Raw genomic sequence first — 16,572 nt, forward strand, 5'->3', positions numbered from 1 at the left:
GAATCCTCTTCAACGGGTCTCGATGGGACGAACCCCTGACGCTTGCCGGTGACTTCTTCTATCTCTGGTACATGCGGCTCCATCGTGAGTGCTAGCGTGCTTCGATGAACCCAATCCGACGTTCGTTCTCTTCTGACGGTAGCGTCGTCGTCTTCTATTTCCTCGTCGTCCTCTGATTCGGCTTCCAGGGCGGCGACACGTGCGGCAGCCAATTCCACAACCTTTCGAAGTAGCTCCTCCCGTGCCTTGGCCAGAGCCTTCTTCTTCTGCGAGGCCGTGGTGCGAACCGTGCGTGCCGTGCCGTGCTTCGGTTCCTTCTTCCTTGCTGTCTCCTCTGTCGTTCCTGTGGCTTCGGTAGTCTCCGTGGCTCCTGTGGTCGTCGTATCGCCGGACGTGTTCGTAGTCGATGTGGTGGCGGCGGTAGACGACGTGGCAGCGACAGATGACATTCTGACAGCCGCAGACGACGTGGTGGCAGCAACGGACGGCGTGGCAGCGACGGACAGCGTTCCGGCGGCCGTAGTCGACGTGGCGGCGGACGCTGTGGCTTCGGTGACGGCGATTTTCTGCTGCGACGACTTCATGTTTCTCGTAGTCGGCATTTCAGCGATCCGGCTTCAGAATGGTCTTCCTCCAGCGATCCGGTTTCTCGATGTACCAACGGTGTTCCTCCAGCAATCCGGCTTCTCGAAGGACCACGATGTGCGGTGTGGACTGCCGTTCGGTGAGCGTGGACTGTAGGGGCGTTGGTTCAGGCTGGAGTGAAACACAGGGATTACTATTCTGAAGCCTCCGGTACCGTCTGAAGAGAGTATTTTTTCTTCTTGTCCTATTTCTTCTCGAGTGTAGTGCGCCGCTGCCCGGAAGCGAATGCCGCTCGACGGGAGGCGGCCTATCTTTATACCCGCCCGCTCGCACGATAATGTTTCCAACTCGCGATAGCGATCTGTGCGAGCGGGACGGGGCGAAAATGAACGAGACGCGTGTCTCTTCAGATCGGTACTCTATAGCGTCTATTTATTTATTTTATTTCAATTTACAATTTCTTAATTCTATTTATTGTTACAATTTCTATTCGTAGGTAATAACGACAACACGCAAAGGAATACTTTATTTAACTTACACTATCTTAAATCTATGTAAATCTATATAAAATAACAGAATACAGAAACGATTAACTAGGGACTTAACAACTATAAATTACGATATATACAAATAATGTCGCGAACAATACAACTGGTAGCGTTACGTAATACTTCAATGTCCCTATTGCACAAGTTATTAAATTACAGACAAGTAACTACGCGAATCTATATTCTGTACGTTAAATGGTGCTCGTAATTTTATTGAACTTTGAGAGTCCAGAGTTAAATCCGTTAAAGTTAACGTGACCTGTGTAATTGGTCAACATTTGAACAATTTTTCACACTCGGAACTTATGTTGAAGCTGGTCTTAACTCCTGATTATTTACTAGGTCACAGTTGTATCCATTCTCAGTATACTCACATACGACTATTGTTCGCAGATTATTGGATGTGTCCATAATATATATATATATATTGTATCGTATTTAATGTAGACATGATTTTTAGTATATTTGTTTACTTGTGAAAGCACATCTACTTTGCTTGTGAGTTTTTTTTTTTATTATTTTTAATGGATGTTAATGAAATGGTAACACCGTCTGCGCTATCAGTGTACACTGGCGGGGCACCAGTGAGGGATAGGTGAGAATAAAAAGGCAGTTCAGTTAGCCCATCGTGGTGAATGCACCTGGAATTCAGCACGAGGGTTTCCAGGGGGTATGAGGTGGTATGAGGTGGAGGTGGAGGCGGCGGGGTGTATAGTGGTGTGCGCGTGCGCAGGCCGCGAGAGCCGCGCGCGGTCGCGGCTGCTGGTGCTGGAGCTGTGCGCGGGCCCGCTGCGCCGCCGCCTGCAGCGCGCGCCGCTCTCCTGGGCCGAGTTCGCGGCGCTCGCGCACGGGCTGGCCGCCGCGCTCGCGCACCTGCACACGCCTAGTCAGTACACATTCCTACCTGACTTTCTTGTCAGTTTTTCTCGTCTCGGAATCGTTCCGAACTGACGGTACATTTGACGTATCATAGGAGGTCTGTAATAGACCTACATGTATAGAAATATTTTGAACTTGAATTTGAATAGCTTTTTTTTTCTGATGAACATAAACTGGTAACCCCATCTGTGCAAATGAGTATAATCAGTGAAAGAGTAAACTTGAAGTCAAGTCAAGATTATGATGAATTTATCTGGAATTAACCGCTATGGTTTCCATAGGGGATCACTTGGAAATCCACCTGATATATGTATATTGTTGGTAATACAATCATTGAAATCATTGCTAATAAACATTTTCCCTCTCGTACCTATCTATGGTGTTTGAATATGTTTCAGTTTTATATAAGAATGGATTTACCGAATATGAAAGCATATCTTATTCATCAGAATGGCTACTCATAACTTCACTACATAGTATAAAACAAAGTCGCTGTCGCTGTCTGTCCGTCCCTATGTATACTTATATCTTTAAAACTACGTAACGGATTTTGTAGCGGTTGTTTTTAATAGATAGAGTGATCCAAGAGGAAGGTTTATATGTATAATACATGCATAATATTGTAGAGAAACACTGATAATTTTAAAGATTTCTAATGCGATGTGATGAAATGTGCACCCGTGCGAAGCCGGGGCGGGTCGCTAGTATGAGTTATAAATTATACAGCAACATTGGACTTCACAGTCTACTTTGTGGTACCCATATATATACTAATCCTATCTGTAGACAATTTGGTCGTCTGCTTGAATCCAATTATATGTTTTTTTTTTCTTTTTTTTCTATAAGATTACTGTTTCTATTAAATCCATATTACTGAAGAAATTATTGCAATAAAGAAATTATTCTCCTCCTTAGCGCCGACAAAACCGTGCGTAGTTCACCGCGATGTCAACAGCAACAATGTGCTGATCTCCTTCGATGGTCAGGCTCGCCTGGCGGACTTGGGTCTTGCCCAGGTTTTGCACCCCAGAAGGGACCGCGCTACACCCAGTAGAATTACCGAGGTAATTGTCTAATAATTGTTTCTGGAATTCAATATTGGAATACTTATTGAAAAAAAAATCATTTCAAATTTCACTTTGTATAAACTATTGTTATTTTTTTGTGAATATTAGGTAAAATCGTTTGTCAATACGGTCCTTCTAGCCGGATCTGATCCATCTGAGTCGGATATAATTTCTTGTCACCTTGAATTCGCGATTTTTTAAAGAAATTTTATATATTTTATAGGCGGGTACGCTGCGCTACCTGTCGCCGGAGGCGCTGGAGGGCGCTCTGGACCTGTGCGGCGCTCGTGCTGCCCTCTGCGCCGTGGACGTGTTCGCGCTCGCGCTCGTGCTGTGGGAGATGCTGTGGCGCACGGCGGGTGCACACCGCGGGCCGCCGCCGCCCTACCGCGCGCCCTACGACACGCTCGGCCTGCCGCCCGCGCCCACGCTGCACCAGCTGCAGGTACGCTGTCTACTGCACCTGCACCTGCACCTGTGTCTACCGCGCGCCCTACGACACGCTCGGCCTGCCGCCCGCGCCCACGCTGCACCAGCTGCAGGTACGCTGTCTACTGCACCTGCACCTGCACCTGTGTCTACCGCGCCCTACGACACGCTCGGCCTGCCGCCCGCGCCCACGCTGCACCAGCTGCAGGTACGCTGTCTACTGCACCTGCACCTGCACCTGTGTCTACCGCGCGCCCTACGACACGCTCGGCCTGCCGCCCGCGCCCACGCTGCACCAGCTGCAGGTACGCTGTCTACTGCACCTACACCTGCACCTGTGTCTACCGCGCGCCCTACGACACGCTCGGCCTGCCGCCCGCGCCCACGCTGCACCAGCCGCAGGTACGCTGTCTACTGCACCTGCACCTGCACCTGTGTCTACCGCGCGCCCTACGACACGCTCGGCCTGCCGCCCGCGCCCACGCTGCACCAGCCGCAGGTACGCTGTCTACTGCACCTGCACCTGCACCTGTGTCTACCGCGCGCCCTACGACACACTCGGCCGAACAAATAACTTATAAGAATTATAATGGACCTCACCTTATGTTTTATGATTTCCAACAGCACCTGTTCGTATCTTTTCGTCATGTAGACTATTTTCTATTTTTATTATCATGTTTAGAAAGTATTATATTAATTAGAATTCCTATTTGATGGAAACTGGTAATCATTACATAGACACCTTGAAGATACTGCAGAATAAAACTCTGATCCCATGGTACTCCTGATGCTATTCGAAATCAAGAAAGCATATTAAATATTCCGCCCTATACTTATAAACTACAATATGGCAAAAACCTTATTATTTATTCATAATTTAAAAAAGTAAAACATCCCTTGTGTTCTGTGTCGCAGAATCTAGTATCCCGCAATAAAGCGCGTCCGCCGCTGCCGCGCGGACCGGTGCCCGAAGCGAGAGCTCTCAAAATCGCCACCGACACGTGCGACGAATGCTGGGATCACGACGCAGAAGCCAGGTACCCTTTAAATGTAGTTTATATACTTCTTGTCCCGCCAAACCGTTTAGTTTACCAGCGTAGTATCCAATGTACCGCTACAATGTCCTGTCCCACAGCTACCTCTAGTGTCCTAACACAACGTCTAGTGTTTCACCCACTATGTCTGATATCCCATAGCAGCGTCTAGTCTCCCACTACAGAGTCTTATGTCATATTGCAGCGTTTAGTGTTCCACGTCAGCGTCTAGTATCCCGCTGCAGCGTCTAGTGTCCCACAGCAACTTCTAGTGTCCCACAGCAGCGTCTAGTGTCCTACTATAGCGTCTAGTAACCCACAACAGCATATAATGTCCCACAGCAGTATTTAGTACCCCACACCATTGTATAATACCTCACAGTAGCGTCTAGAATCCCACAATAGCGTCTAGTATTCAACAGCAGCGTTTAGTGTCCCACTGCAGCGTCTAGTGCCACACAGTAGCTTCTAGTGTCCCACAGCAGCGTCTAGTACCCCACAGTAGTGTCTTATTGTCCCACAGCAGCGTCTAGTGTCCCACGGAAACGTCTAGTTCCCCACAGTAGCCTCTAGTGTCCCCCACAGCAGAGTCTAGTGTCCCACAGCAGCGTCTAGTGCCCCACAGCAGCGTCTAGTGCCCCGCAGCAGCTTCTAAAGTCCTACAGCAGCTTTTTAGAGTCCCATGTTTTTTTGTTTATGAGAACCCTCCTCGGCCTTTAACGAATATTTCGAAATAAAATTTGCATAATTAGTCCGTTCTCGAGTTTTTCACTTAGCAACATATTCAATGATTCATTTTTATTTATATGCATTTCTTATATAAAGGTTGACGGCCGTGTGCGTGGAAGAGCGTATGGCTGAGTTGAAGCAGATGCTACAAACTCAGGGGCCCGTCATACACGACAACAATTTGCATCCGCATCCGCCAGGTAAGAGTTTTAACCCTTTGGCCGCTCGGCTTCGTAGCAATCGCCGATAATGACGAGGAATTTTAATTTTAAAAACTTTTATTTTATATTCCGTCTCTATTACTTTGTTAATCTTTCTTACATGTATTAATAAATAAATAATTAAATAAAAATATATATATGTTTCCTCCAAAAGATTACAATTTTTAATTTTCAATAAAATAATATTAAAAATAACTACGGTTTAATAAAACAGATGCAAGCAATCCCCACCCGGAACCAGACAAGAACTCCAACTGTACAACAAGCCAGCCGAACCAGCAATCCTGTGACGTCACCACCCCCCTACTGTACCCCCAACCACACATCGGCCGCAACGCGTGCATAGAACGCAACACGCACACAAACACACAGACACACACCGTGGAGCTCATACATAAAAGCCTCAAAGACATCACCGCTCCGGTAGACGGCGTTAGGGTGCAGAACGTCGAAGAAAACTGCTTATCTGTAGCCAGAACGAATCCGAGACAAATACAGGAGAATTCTGAACGGCTAAACGAGATCAGGTCCTACCAGAGGCCGCTGGATTATGTTCAAAATGACGTCAGCTCCCACGAAGACAGAGGTCCCAAGCAAACGAATCTACTCCAAGATGTCAAAGTGGAAAAACCCAAATGGGGCATCAGAAAGTTCTTCGAACGACTCAACAAGAACAACAAACTCGAGACAGAAGTAAAATTAGTACCTGAATCGTGTGCCGTACAAAACGGTAAGGTCAAAACGTCCCTAATCGACAAACCTAGCAATATAACCTTTGATAGACCATCCAATTTGACCTTGAGTCAGGACAATTACAATTTTGAGGGACCGTGTACACTGTCGCCACCCAACAGAACACTGTCCCCAACAATGATGCTCGAATCTGAATTGAACAGAGAAAACAAAGTATTCGGCTTCAAAGAAATACCAATCGAAAACGACAATAAGGCTCCGAACCAGATATTTGCCGTCATAGTTCCTAAAGCGAAACCCTCAGATTTCACCGACATTCGCAGCAAGTCTAGAGGAAGTTCAGAAAGTATCAACAAGTTTCGATCATCAACGTCCTCGCAATCCATATTCAAGTCGGCAAACTCAGAGTCCGAGGACTCCACAGTGAAGAAACGGCTGAGTTGTGATAACAAAATTATCACCAACTCAAATAGCGGTAGCTCTTCCAGGGCTAGTATTAATCTGGAATTGCAATATATAAATACTCAAGCCGATTACAACCATAGTCCATTCGATATGAACTCAGAATGTTCTAGCAGCGAAGACGAGCACCTCATGCTATTATCCGAGAACGGAGGCTCGAAAATAACCATGCAAACGGTAAAATTGGAGCCGGACAAGAAGAAATACCAGAACGAAGTGCTAAAGGAGTCGAGTCAAGTGACTGACTTTGGTTTCAACAAATACCAAAATAAGTACACAAATTTCGAAAACGAATTCAGCGATCCAAACGATAAGGAGAACCTAGTGAACGGATACAGCGGTGACAACCCTGTATACTTGGCTGCTCTGAACGGGGAAATTGACACGTCAGAACTCAAGTTTTTGGGTACAGACGTGGAAAAGAGCCCGAAGTCTCCGAAGCCTTCATTGAAGAATTTGTCTATAAAACGGCAGCATTCTTTGGAGCAGGTGAGTGAGATATTCTCCTCGTCGTGCGATGTGACCCTTCAGAACCCAGCTGGGAGGGTGAAGACCCCGGGGGACCTTCCAGCGGCAGTGCGGAAGGCGAGGAGGGACCGCGCTCTTCAAAAAGGTAGGGCCAGTGAATGTAATAGGTTAAGTTTGTATGACGATAGAATGATGTTTGGAAACAGCTTGTGAATTATGTTTGTATGAATTAAAATATGTATGTGAAGGTAGTCTTGAGTGCATTAGCAAAATTAAATTTTTAAAAAGGTTATTACACCTTCTTTAAAAAAATAATCATTTAGTAACAGTTGCCTACAGCTTTGCACGTGTATTGTGTTTACCCTTGAATTTGAAATTTTACAAAATCCATCCTTAGTGGCTGCTTAAGTTATAAAATAAACTTAAGTTCCAAATTTCAGCTTTCTAGACTTAATAGTTTTGGTATTTCTTGTGTGGGTATTGTCAATCCCGGTTTTGCATGCACCAAGGCTGTCATACACTCTGCAATCCCAGTGGAATATGTACAAAATACGAATGTACAATTTAATTTGAAATAAGAACTATTTTATTCTTAATTTGAAAATTTTCTTTTCTAATTGTAAAATATGTGTTTTCAACCAGTGTCTTAATTGATATTAGATGATATAAATTGTTCAAACGAAGGACAAAAATCTTTAATTTTTTTTTTAATCGATAGGATATTTTCTTATTGTATTAAAATCAATTAATTGTATTAAAATTAATTTCCTACATGCACACATAAATTCTTTAAAGAATTTATGTGTGCATGTAGGAAAGTCGTTAGATTTAAATTGTGACAAATATGGTATTGAAAAGTATGTTATTTCTTAATGTTAACTTATGTGGTGTCCCACACAAGCGATTAAATGTAATACTAATAATATAGCTGAGCTATTTAAAAATATATAAACACTATTATTGTATATAACAACTAACATATTGTAATGATATATATATATATATATATATATAAGAATCTCTTTACTTACCTACATTCCTCGTTCCGCGAACAAATCGACAAACATTATAGTTTTAATGTTAATATAATAAATACTAAGTTGTAATTTTATTAAAATACTATTGTTATGTAATAACTACACTGAGTCATACTACTTTCTTGTGTTGTCTTTTCTCGTGTGTACATTTTGGGATTGTTCAATTACTTGCACAGTTTATAGGATGATTACACTAATATTTTGGCTATATTATGTTTCAGTAGGACTTAACGAAAATGATGTCGTTTATCTCCAATAATAGTACAAATAAAAAGTCGATTAATTGATTGGACGATTCGATTTATTACAAATATCATTTGGTGCAAGAGCCTTCGTCCCTTCCGTCGTAGATATACCTATATATATATATATATAATTTGCACCGATTTAAAAACATGTGAATAGGCAATTCGTGGACCCGCGAACCTCATTTTAGTTCTCAAAATCGCTATCCATCAGGTGAGATCGTGATAAATCCCAGGACCTTTCTATAGTCCTATATAAGAGATCCCGTAATAATCTCAAAAAAACTTGGTCACCTTTTCGTTAAGTTCTACTCGTAACAAAATATTTTGAAGGTGTTAAACTTATTCACGAGTCCCTCGCAATCGAATAAAGTCGATAGAAATATAAAACGATTATTATATCGAATGAATAAAAATCGATTTGTGTATAGCATAAAATAGCGCAACGATGTCGTTGTATCGCTTATTATATTAAAGCATCGAGGTGGGACATCTACTAGCTATGCTAGCGACCTCTGTGGCGCAATAGTGCAAACTGACATGAAATATTCATGGAATAGCGACATCTGTTTTGATTTTTGGTTAGTTGGTTTAAAGAATTGTTACAAAATGCCACTTCAAACATTTGTTTTATGAAACAAGAGTCATTATTATTGCATTTAGATGTAATTATATATTATTACTAATGTGAGAGTACTAATTAGTTTAAACATTAGGAATGGATAATATATGCCAATATCTATATATTGTAGTTATAATATCTATATATCGGAGTATTAGCCCATCGTGATGAATTGGAATTCAGCACGATAGTTTCCAGAGGGGACCACGTGGAGGTCGACCTGTTTGGGTATATTACCAGCAATGCGACCCATAATTTCCATTATTAACAATCCTTAAAAAGCCGCATGTGCATTAGCGTGCACAAACGTGCAGACAAACAGAAAAATTCTAAAAATCATTGTTTTGGGTCCTATTGCGCTCATGAAGGCCCCCTATAATAGTTTTTCTTATATATCTTCCATGTACAGACAGCGACCAGTTACGATTTTATTGTATATATTGAATAAACCAGTATATAAATATAGTAACTAAAATATATATATATTGCTATATATTACCCATACCTAGTATCATATCCATGTACAATATATGGATTTATTTTGTATAGCTCACACCATTTAATGTGTATTCCCTTAAATTCATTATATAAAACGATCATTGATATTCGTATATCGATACAGTCGAATAAGTATATGTGTTTTAAATTAGGAATTAAAAAAAAATTGTTTATGCTGCGTACAGGTAGCTAAGAACAAGGAATTACATAGAAGGAATGTTAAAATAAAAACTGTAAATAATATAGTTGCTTCCTTTCTTCTTATGCAAATATAATTAGTAAAAAGAGGACGAAAGATACACCGTCAGTTGCAGATTTCTCAGTTCAAAGCAGACTAGTGTATAGATGTTATACGGCCGTATAACCCTACCAAATTCAGATACAACCCGCTTGCATACTTTCTACATAATCTGTGTCGAATATATAATCTAGTAATGTAAAATTTGTCATTGACAAATAATTGACATATCAAACATTTTCTATACACTAGCCTGCTATGAATTGAGAAAAATAGCAACTGATGTTGTATCTTTCGTCCTCTTTTTACTAATTATGTCTGCATAAGAAGAAAAGAGACAACCATATGATTTACAGTTTTTATTTTAACATTCCTTCTATGTAATTCCTTGTTCTTAGACAGGTAGTAAGGTAAATATCTATCTTCACAAGTAAATATATATGTACAGTATTTTAAATTGCGTCTAATATTAGAAATGTGAAAGTGAGTTCGTTTGTTACCTCATAGCGCCTAAACGGTTTAACCAATTACTATGTAATTTAGTATATACGTACTTTATGGGATAAAGTACGTACTAAAAATACCAAAAGACTACAGCATGGGGTTCTTCTAAAGAGAGTGAAGAGGTTTCTGCAGAGTCGGCGACGCTTGCGTAATACCCCTGGTATTGCAGGCGTTCATAGGCTACGGTAACAAGCTGACGGCCCACCTGATGGAAAGTGGTAACCGTCGCCTATAGACATGAGCAGTACCATGGACATAACAGAGTATACTGTTTCGCCCATGATACCCCTCATGCGTTGCCATTCCTGAGGACTCGAGTGTTATTCCTCTGTACCCAGTAAATTCACGCCATATCCCACCCTTCACACCGAAACACAGCCATGCAAACACAACTGCTTCACGGTTGAAACACGAATGGGACAGAGGTGCCCAAGTAATCAACTTTTGTACAAAGTCTCCCTCTGGTCCGACCGGACCGGACCGGAGACAATGGTGCAGCTGCTTATCAGCGACAACACTTTTGTCTCCGGTCACCGCTGTCTGATATCATAAGCCTATGCCTCTGATCTGCCCACTCTCTACTTTGATATCATTCGTTAACTGTTCATTACTAAGCATACGGCTCGCCTTAGGAGTTCTGCCAATAGTTGCCACGCTTGGAGACGGGTTGGCAACCGCAGTGAGTCTTTGATGGTGTTTTAAGATGGACGCTGCTGCCTATCCCTCGAGCATTCATCATTTCAGCCATTATCCGTCCACTGCTGGACATAGATCTCCCCCATAGACTGCCATAAGGAACGGTCCTGAGCCACCTGCATCCACTGACTTCCCCCCTCGACTATTAGTTATTTATTATTGGATTTAAGCCTCAAACTCGTGTGCATGACAGGGATAAATGGTATACTACGTCCCCCTCCATCTCATATAGAACGTGCATACCAAATAGCATAGTGATTGGATGAGCCGTTAAGGCGCTATAAGGTAACAAACAACCTCACCTTCACCTTTATAATAACAGTAAGGACTTTCTCATGTAAATTACTTTTTTTGTCAAAACTCTGCTATTTCTTAATTCTCTTCGTACAAGGCAATAGCACAGTCTAGAGAACAGCGGGTCTTCCATGAAATGAAATTCCGAAATTTCGGACTCAATTTCGTGTTTTTGTTTATACCAAAATCGGATCAATAAATGGAATTTAATATTTCGTTTATCATACATCCTATCATAAAAGTCCAAAGGAACAATATTTTAACATTTTTAATATTTCCAAACAGCATGTATTATGTAATTTTAACATCAAATTTGTGCTTTATTCTTTCTTTATTCTTTATTATACACTAAATGTTATTGAAATGTAAAAACAAACATAATAGTGCACAAGGACGAGCTTATCTCCAATAGAGATTTCTTCCAGCAAACCCAATATGAGAAAACTGACAGTTCATTAGTACACTCCTCGCAAAAATTAAGGGAACATAAAAATTTTTGAAATTTTTGGGTGATTTTCAACAGGCTGTATTTCAGTGAAAAATAATCGTACAGGAAATTTAAAAAAAGGGTTTTGAAGATTGAAAACTCTAGTTTTCAGATTTTTTGGTGAAAAAATTTTTTGAGCTCCGGTTTCCATGCAATTCTTAAACAAAGCTGAAAATAATTTTTTTCTAAATTTTCTAGGTTTCGTTTTTTTACTCTATGGGCATGGAAAAATTTTTTCGAGCTACTCCATTGTATAGGTCTCTTAGCGTGTTTATTCAGCTTCAAAAATCGCTTTGGATGGCTAAATTACGACCATTTGTCTCCGAGATATCGAACTTTGAATGCAAAAGCATCCTTTTCCATTCAACTGCTAATATCTCTGGAACTACTGGTCGCACAGCAAGCGGGCGCCAAATTTCTTTATCTGAATAAAATTTCCAATTAAGCACAGTCAAGAGTTAGTGAAGAAAAAATTTTTTTCCACCTCTAACATTGAATTGAAAAAAGTGGAAAAAAGTGACTTTTTCTCTTTTTTGGTTACTTGGCTGTATCTTCGCTAATATGGGCGGGAAAGCTAAGGTTTGAGGAAAATTTTACAGTCTATTGTTCCTTAAAGAACCCCCTAAATCCCTGGAGCGATCAGTTCAACGGTTTTTCCCGGACCAATTGATTGAAATTTTGGAAAAAATAAGGGAACAAGGTTTTTGTCCCTTAAACTCACCCTAATCCATTCAAAAATCAATAATTTCATTTGTTTTTCACTTTTTACTCAATTTTTTGTTTGTTAAAAATTCATTATCAAAAAAAAAATCGAAAAAAATCAAGAAAATTTTATGCAGATAAAGAAACTCGGCGCCCGCTTGCTGTGCGACCAGTAGTTCCAGAGATATTAGCAGTTGAATGGAAAAGGATGCTTTTGCATTATAAGTACGTACATCAACATTGTGAGAGGTAATAATTCTTCAGACGTGTTTTGAAAATCCCAATTCTTGGGCTGTTTCTAATTTCATGAGGAAATGTGTTCCATAATCTAATTGTGCTTCGTTTGGCTCCGAAATTTCGGAAAACACTTCATGGTAGGCCCTCTGTTCTACCGATCGTCTAACAAACATCTAGAATTCTAGACGGAGCAGTACGTACCAAATTGTTATATCATCGTTCGGGATATACCCCTCACCAGGGCCATCTTTCACCTATTAGAGGCCCTGGATACATTGGGATAATGGGGCCCCTATGACCATAGTATTAAAGCATAGGTTATCAAACGATTATGGAGTAGAGACTAGACTAGGGGGCCCCAATCCATCCCAGGGCCCCGGCACGTGCCCAGTTTGTCCAGTAGAAAGAGGGGCCTGCCCCCCACTGGTTGTTTTATACCCTGTACGCAGTATTATTACCTCAGACGCGTTTTATTGCTGTTTTTACATGATTGCCCAAAAAAAAGGAGTGTAGTGTTTTCAGAGTTTAGTTATATATGTTTATGGATTTTGTTTTATTTCGCCATAACTTCTAAACGTCTGAATCGTTTAGGATGTATGAGATACCATTAAAGTCGCTGGTTATTTGATTAAGATTATTTTGTTTAATTCCGCCACCATTAGTATGTGTGTAACTGCCAACACTCGAAGATTGACCACCATTATTACTACCAGAAGTTCCATAACCTTCCATATTAGCTATCAATCTCCGACTGCCATTTCGTCCACGCGCGTTTTGTGACGCGCGTTTCACCTGTAAACGAGGCATCTTTAGGCAAATTATTAGATCGCTTTTCAAAGCCTTGTTAAATGTTAACCTTTCGGCGTCCAAATTGTAAAACCGTTAGAATGCATACATCGTAATTTTTAAAGAGTTCTTTTTTTGGCGGGGCAATCGTGTTTATTAATTTGCGGAGCAAAATGTCCTTGTTATTGTCGATAAATCGATGTCTTATTTAAAGACGTTTAATATAGTTTATTATGTTTTAAAAGTGTACCGTTGATTTTATATTATGGTCCGTCGCATGCTAAAACCACATAGAGATTTATCCCCTTATTCATAGAAACTGAAACGTCGTACAAAAATATTAACAATCACCATTAAAAAGGGCGTTCGCAATACGGTTGTTTTTTTTTTAAAGTTTCTTGGTCTGGGTAATGTATAGCAATATGTATATATTTTAGTTACAATGTCTATATACTGGTCCAATAATGAATACATTAAAAGTCTGTTATGTAAAAAAGTTATATTGGATAATAGACTTTTAACATATTCGAAAATATATATCCGACCGATATGGGCGATATCGAAATGGGTGATGACCATTTTACCGCCATCGATGTCCAGAGAAACCCAATATATAGATATCGGATCGATATTACCCATACCTGTTATCTCGTAGCACCGTTAGTTTTATATATATATATCGACATCGCTAGCGAGTCCGTGAGACAGAATGAGATAGCAATGTCGGATGACTCATTCCAACTCACGGACTCGCTAACGATGTCGATTCTATCGACGAATTCGCTTGCCACTTGTCTAGAGGCCCAGGTATGTACTTGTAACTAATACAGTGCTAAATTTATTGGTATCCTCTATGAGTTACTAAGCCATTCGTGTTTCAACCGTGAAGCAGTTGTGTTTGCATGGCTGTGTTTCGATTTGAAGGGTGGAATATGGCGTGAATTTACTGAGTACAGAGGAATAACACCCGAGTCCTCAGGAATGGCAACGCATGGGGGGTATCATGAGCAAAACAGTACACTCTATTATGTCCACGGTACTGCTCATGTCTATAGGCGACGGTTACCACTTTTCATCGGGTGGGCCGTCAACTTGTTTGCCATTCTAAGTTGTATAAAAAAAAAATTCAAAGCTGGAGTGCAAAGGGTTTCTTACGTAGGACGTACGTCCTATATTTTAGCTTTATTTTCTGATACTAAACTAATATACAATTCAATATTTGTATTCCTTGTTCACAATTCTTTTTGTAAACGATTAGTACAAAAATTTAGTACCGTTTTAATTTTGTAACGATTGATACTACCATTTTTCTTTGCAGAGCAACAAAAGCACTTTTTTTATATCTATATAAGTGGTCACGCAATATTTAGGTACAATGCCTGTCTATACAACATCTCAATTCGTAGTCATCTCATACTATTTTTATATTGATCCGTGTGTGGCGCTAGTGTGCGATGGCCCTACCGATTGTGATTATTTATTTGTAAATAGATCGTTCCTATCCATCAGCCATGTTGAATTTATTTTTGTTATGTTTAGTAACAGGTTTTATGTTAATGATTATGTGATACATTGAAATAAATTTAATTACGACACATTTTTACTTGTTTTTATTAACTTATCTATACCGTACCAAATGTAATTAGCAATCAGAGGGAACCGTGAAATGTTTTTCGATATTTCAAGGCGGAATGATACACAAATTTGATGTCAAAGGTGCACAATCAGAGGGTCTACGATGAAGTGTTTTCTAAAATTTCAAGGCCGAACGAAACACAAGTTTGATGTTAAAAGTGCAAAATACATCATATCTCTAAGTCTCTACTGCTGAACTTAAGCCCTCCCTTGGGGAATTTTGTCAATACTTGCCATGCTTGGCAGGCGGATTAGCAACCGCAGTTAGGTTTTGGAGACGTTTTAAGAAGGACTCTGCTGCCCATCCCTCGCCCTCCCTTAGACGCCTCTTTCGACACCTGCAGGCAAGGAAACGATGGCCCATTCTATGCCGGGACCACACGGACATGACCATTGATATATTGTTTCAAAATTTTAAAAATGTTAAAATATCGTTCCTTTGGACTTTTATGGTAGGATTACGAATACGAAATAGGCGTACGAAATGTTAAGCTCCACTGCACCGATTTCGGATTCGAAAATTCGGATTTTCATTTTATGGTAGACCCCCAGTTTGCAATAGTCGAAAATTGCTCATAAGGTATTCATTACCAGACATTATACAGTATTACAAGAAGGAGTCTTTGTACAAAATTCATTTGCTTGGCCACCTCTGTTCCATACATGTTTCTACCGTGAAGCAGTCGTGTTTGCATGGCTGTGTTTCGGTTTGAAGGGTGGGATATAGCAGTGAATTTACAGGGTACAGAGGAATAACACCTGAGTCCTCAGGAATAGCAACGCATAGGGGGGAATCATGAGCGAAACACTATACTCTGTTATGTCCATGGTACTGCTCATGTCTGTAGGCGACGGTTACCACTTTCCATCAGGTGGGCCGTCAGCTTGTTTGCCATTCTAAGTTGTATAAAAAATATAAAATTGCCATTCTAAGTTGCATAAAAAATCCTAAGGTATCATATAACCTACTCGTGTAACAAATTCCGTTCAATTCTTTTTAGTAATTTTTGCATGAAAAAGTAAAAAATCATTTATTCATACATCCTCAGACACTTGCATTTATTATATTGGTAAATTTTAAGTTTTGCATATTTTTGATAATATCGTTCAACGCTTATCAGCGTTTCGATAGTACCAAGCTCGAATCCCAACTTAAATCCATGATTATATTGTTTTATTTCAATGGGTGATAATAGAATAGTAACCCCGCCTGCGCTATTGGTATACGCTGGCGAGACACCAGTGAGGGATGACAGGTGAGGATAAAAGCAAGTCAGTTAATCCATCGTGCCGAATTCCACTAAAATTAACCACGATGGTTTCCAGGGGAACTGCGTGAAGGCAGGTTTATTTTATTTTTATTTACACATACACTAAACAAACTTTTCACTTAAATACTTCCAGCAGCAGTATTTCCAAACCGATACGACAACATAACCTTCAAGAAAAGAGTATATTCCTTTTTAAAAGGCCGGC

The 16,572-nt window shown here is 40.5% G+C and overlaps 1 protein-coding gene across 1 annotated transcript; it reads left to right on the plus strand.

Moving 5' to 3' along the window:
- Positions 1–1,666: 1,666 nt before the first annotated feature.
- LOC128200162 (probable serine/threonine-protein kinase DDB_G0278901) lies at positions 1,667–11,704 on the plus strand. Its single transcript, XM_052892617.1, has 6 exons — positions 1,667–2,019; positions 2,928–3,076; positions 3,303–3,524; positions 4,424–4,545; positions 5,368–5,471; positions 5,707–11,704. Exons 1-6 carry the CDS (start codon positions 1,806–1,808, stop codon positions 7,326–7,328), a joined length of 2,433 nt encoding a protein of 810 aa, XP_052748577.1. The 5' UTR covers positions 1,667–1,805; the 3' UTR covers positions 7,329–11,704.
- Positions 11,705–16,572: the final 4,868 nt, after the last annotated feature.

This window comes from Galleria mellonella, unplaced genomic scaffold (genome assembly GCF_026898425.1).
Source record: "Galleria mellonella isolate WM207_F2 unplaced genomic scaffold, CSIRO_AGI_GalMel_v1 utg1104, whole genome shotgun sequence".
Classification (NCBI taxonomy): domain Eukaryota; kingdom Metazoa; phylum Arthropoda; class Insecta; order Lepidoptera; family Pyralidae; genus Galleria; species Galleria mellonella.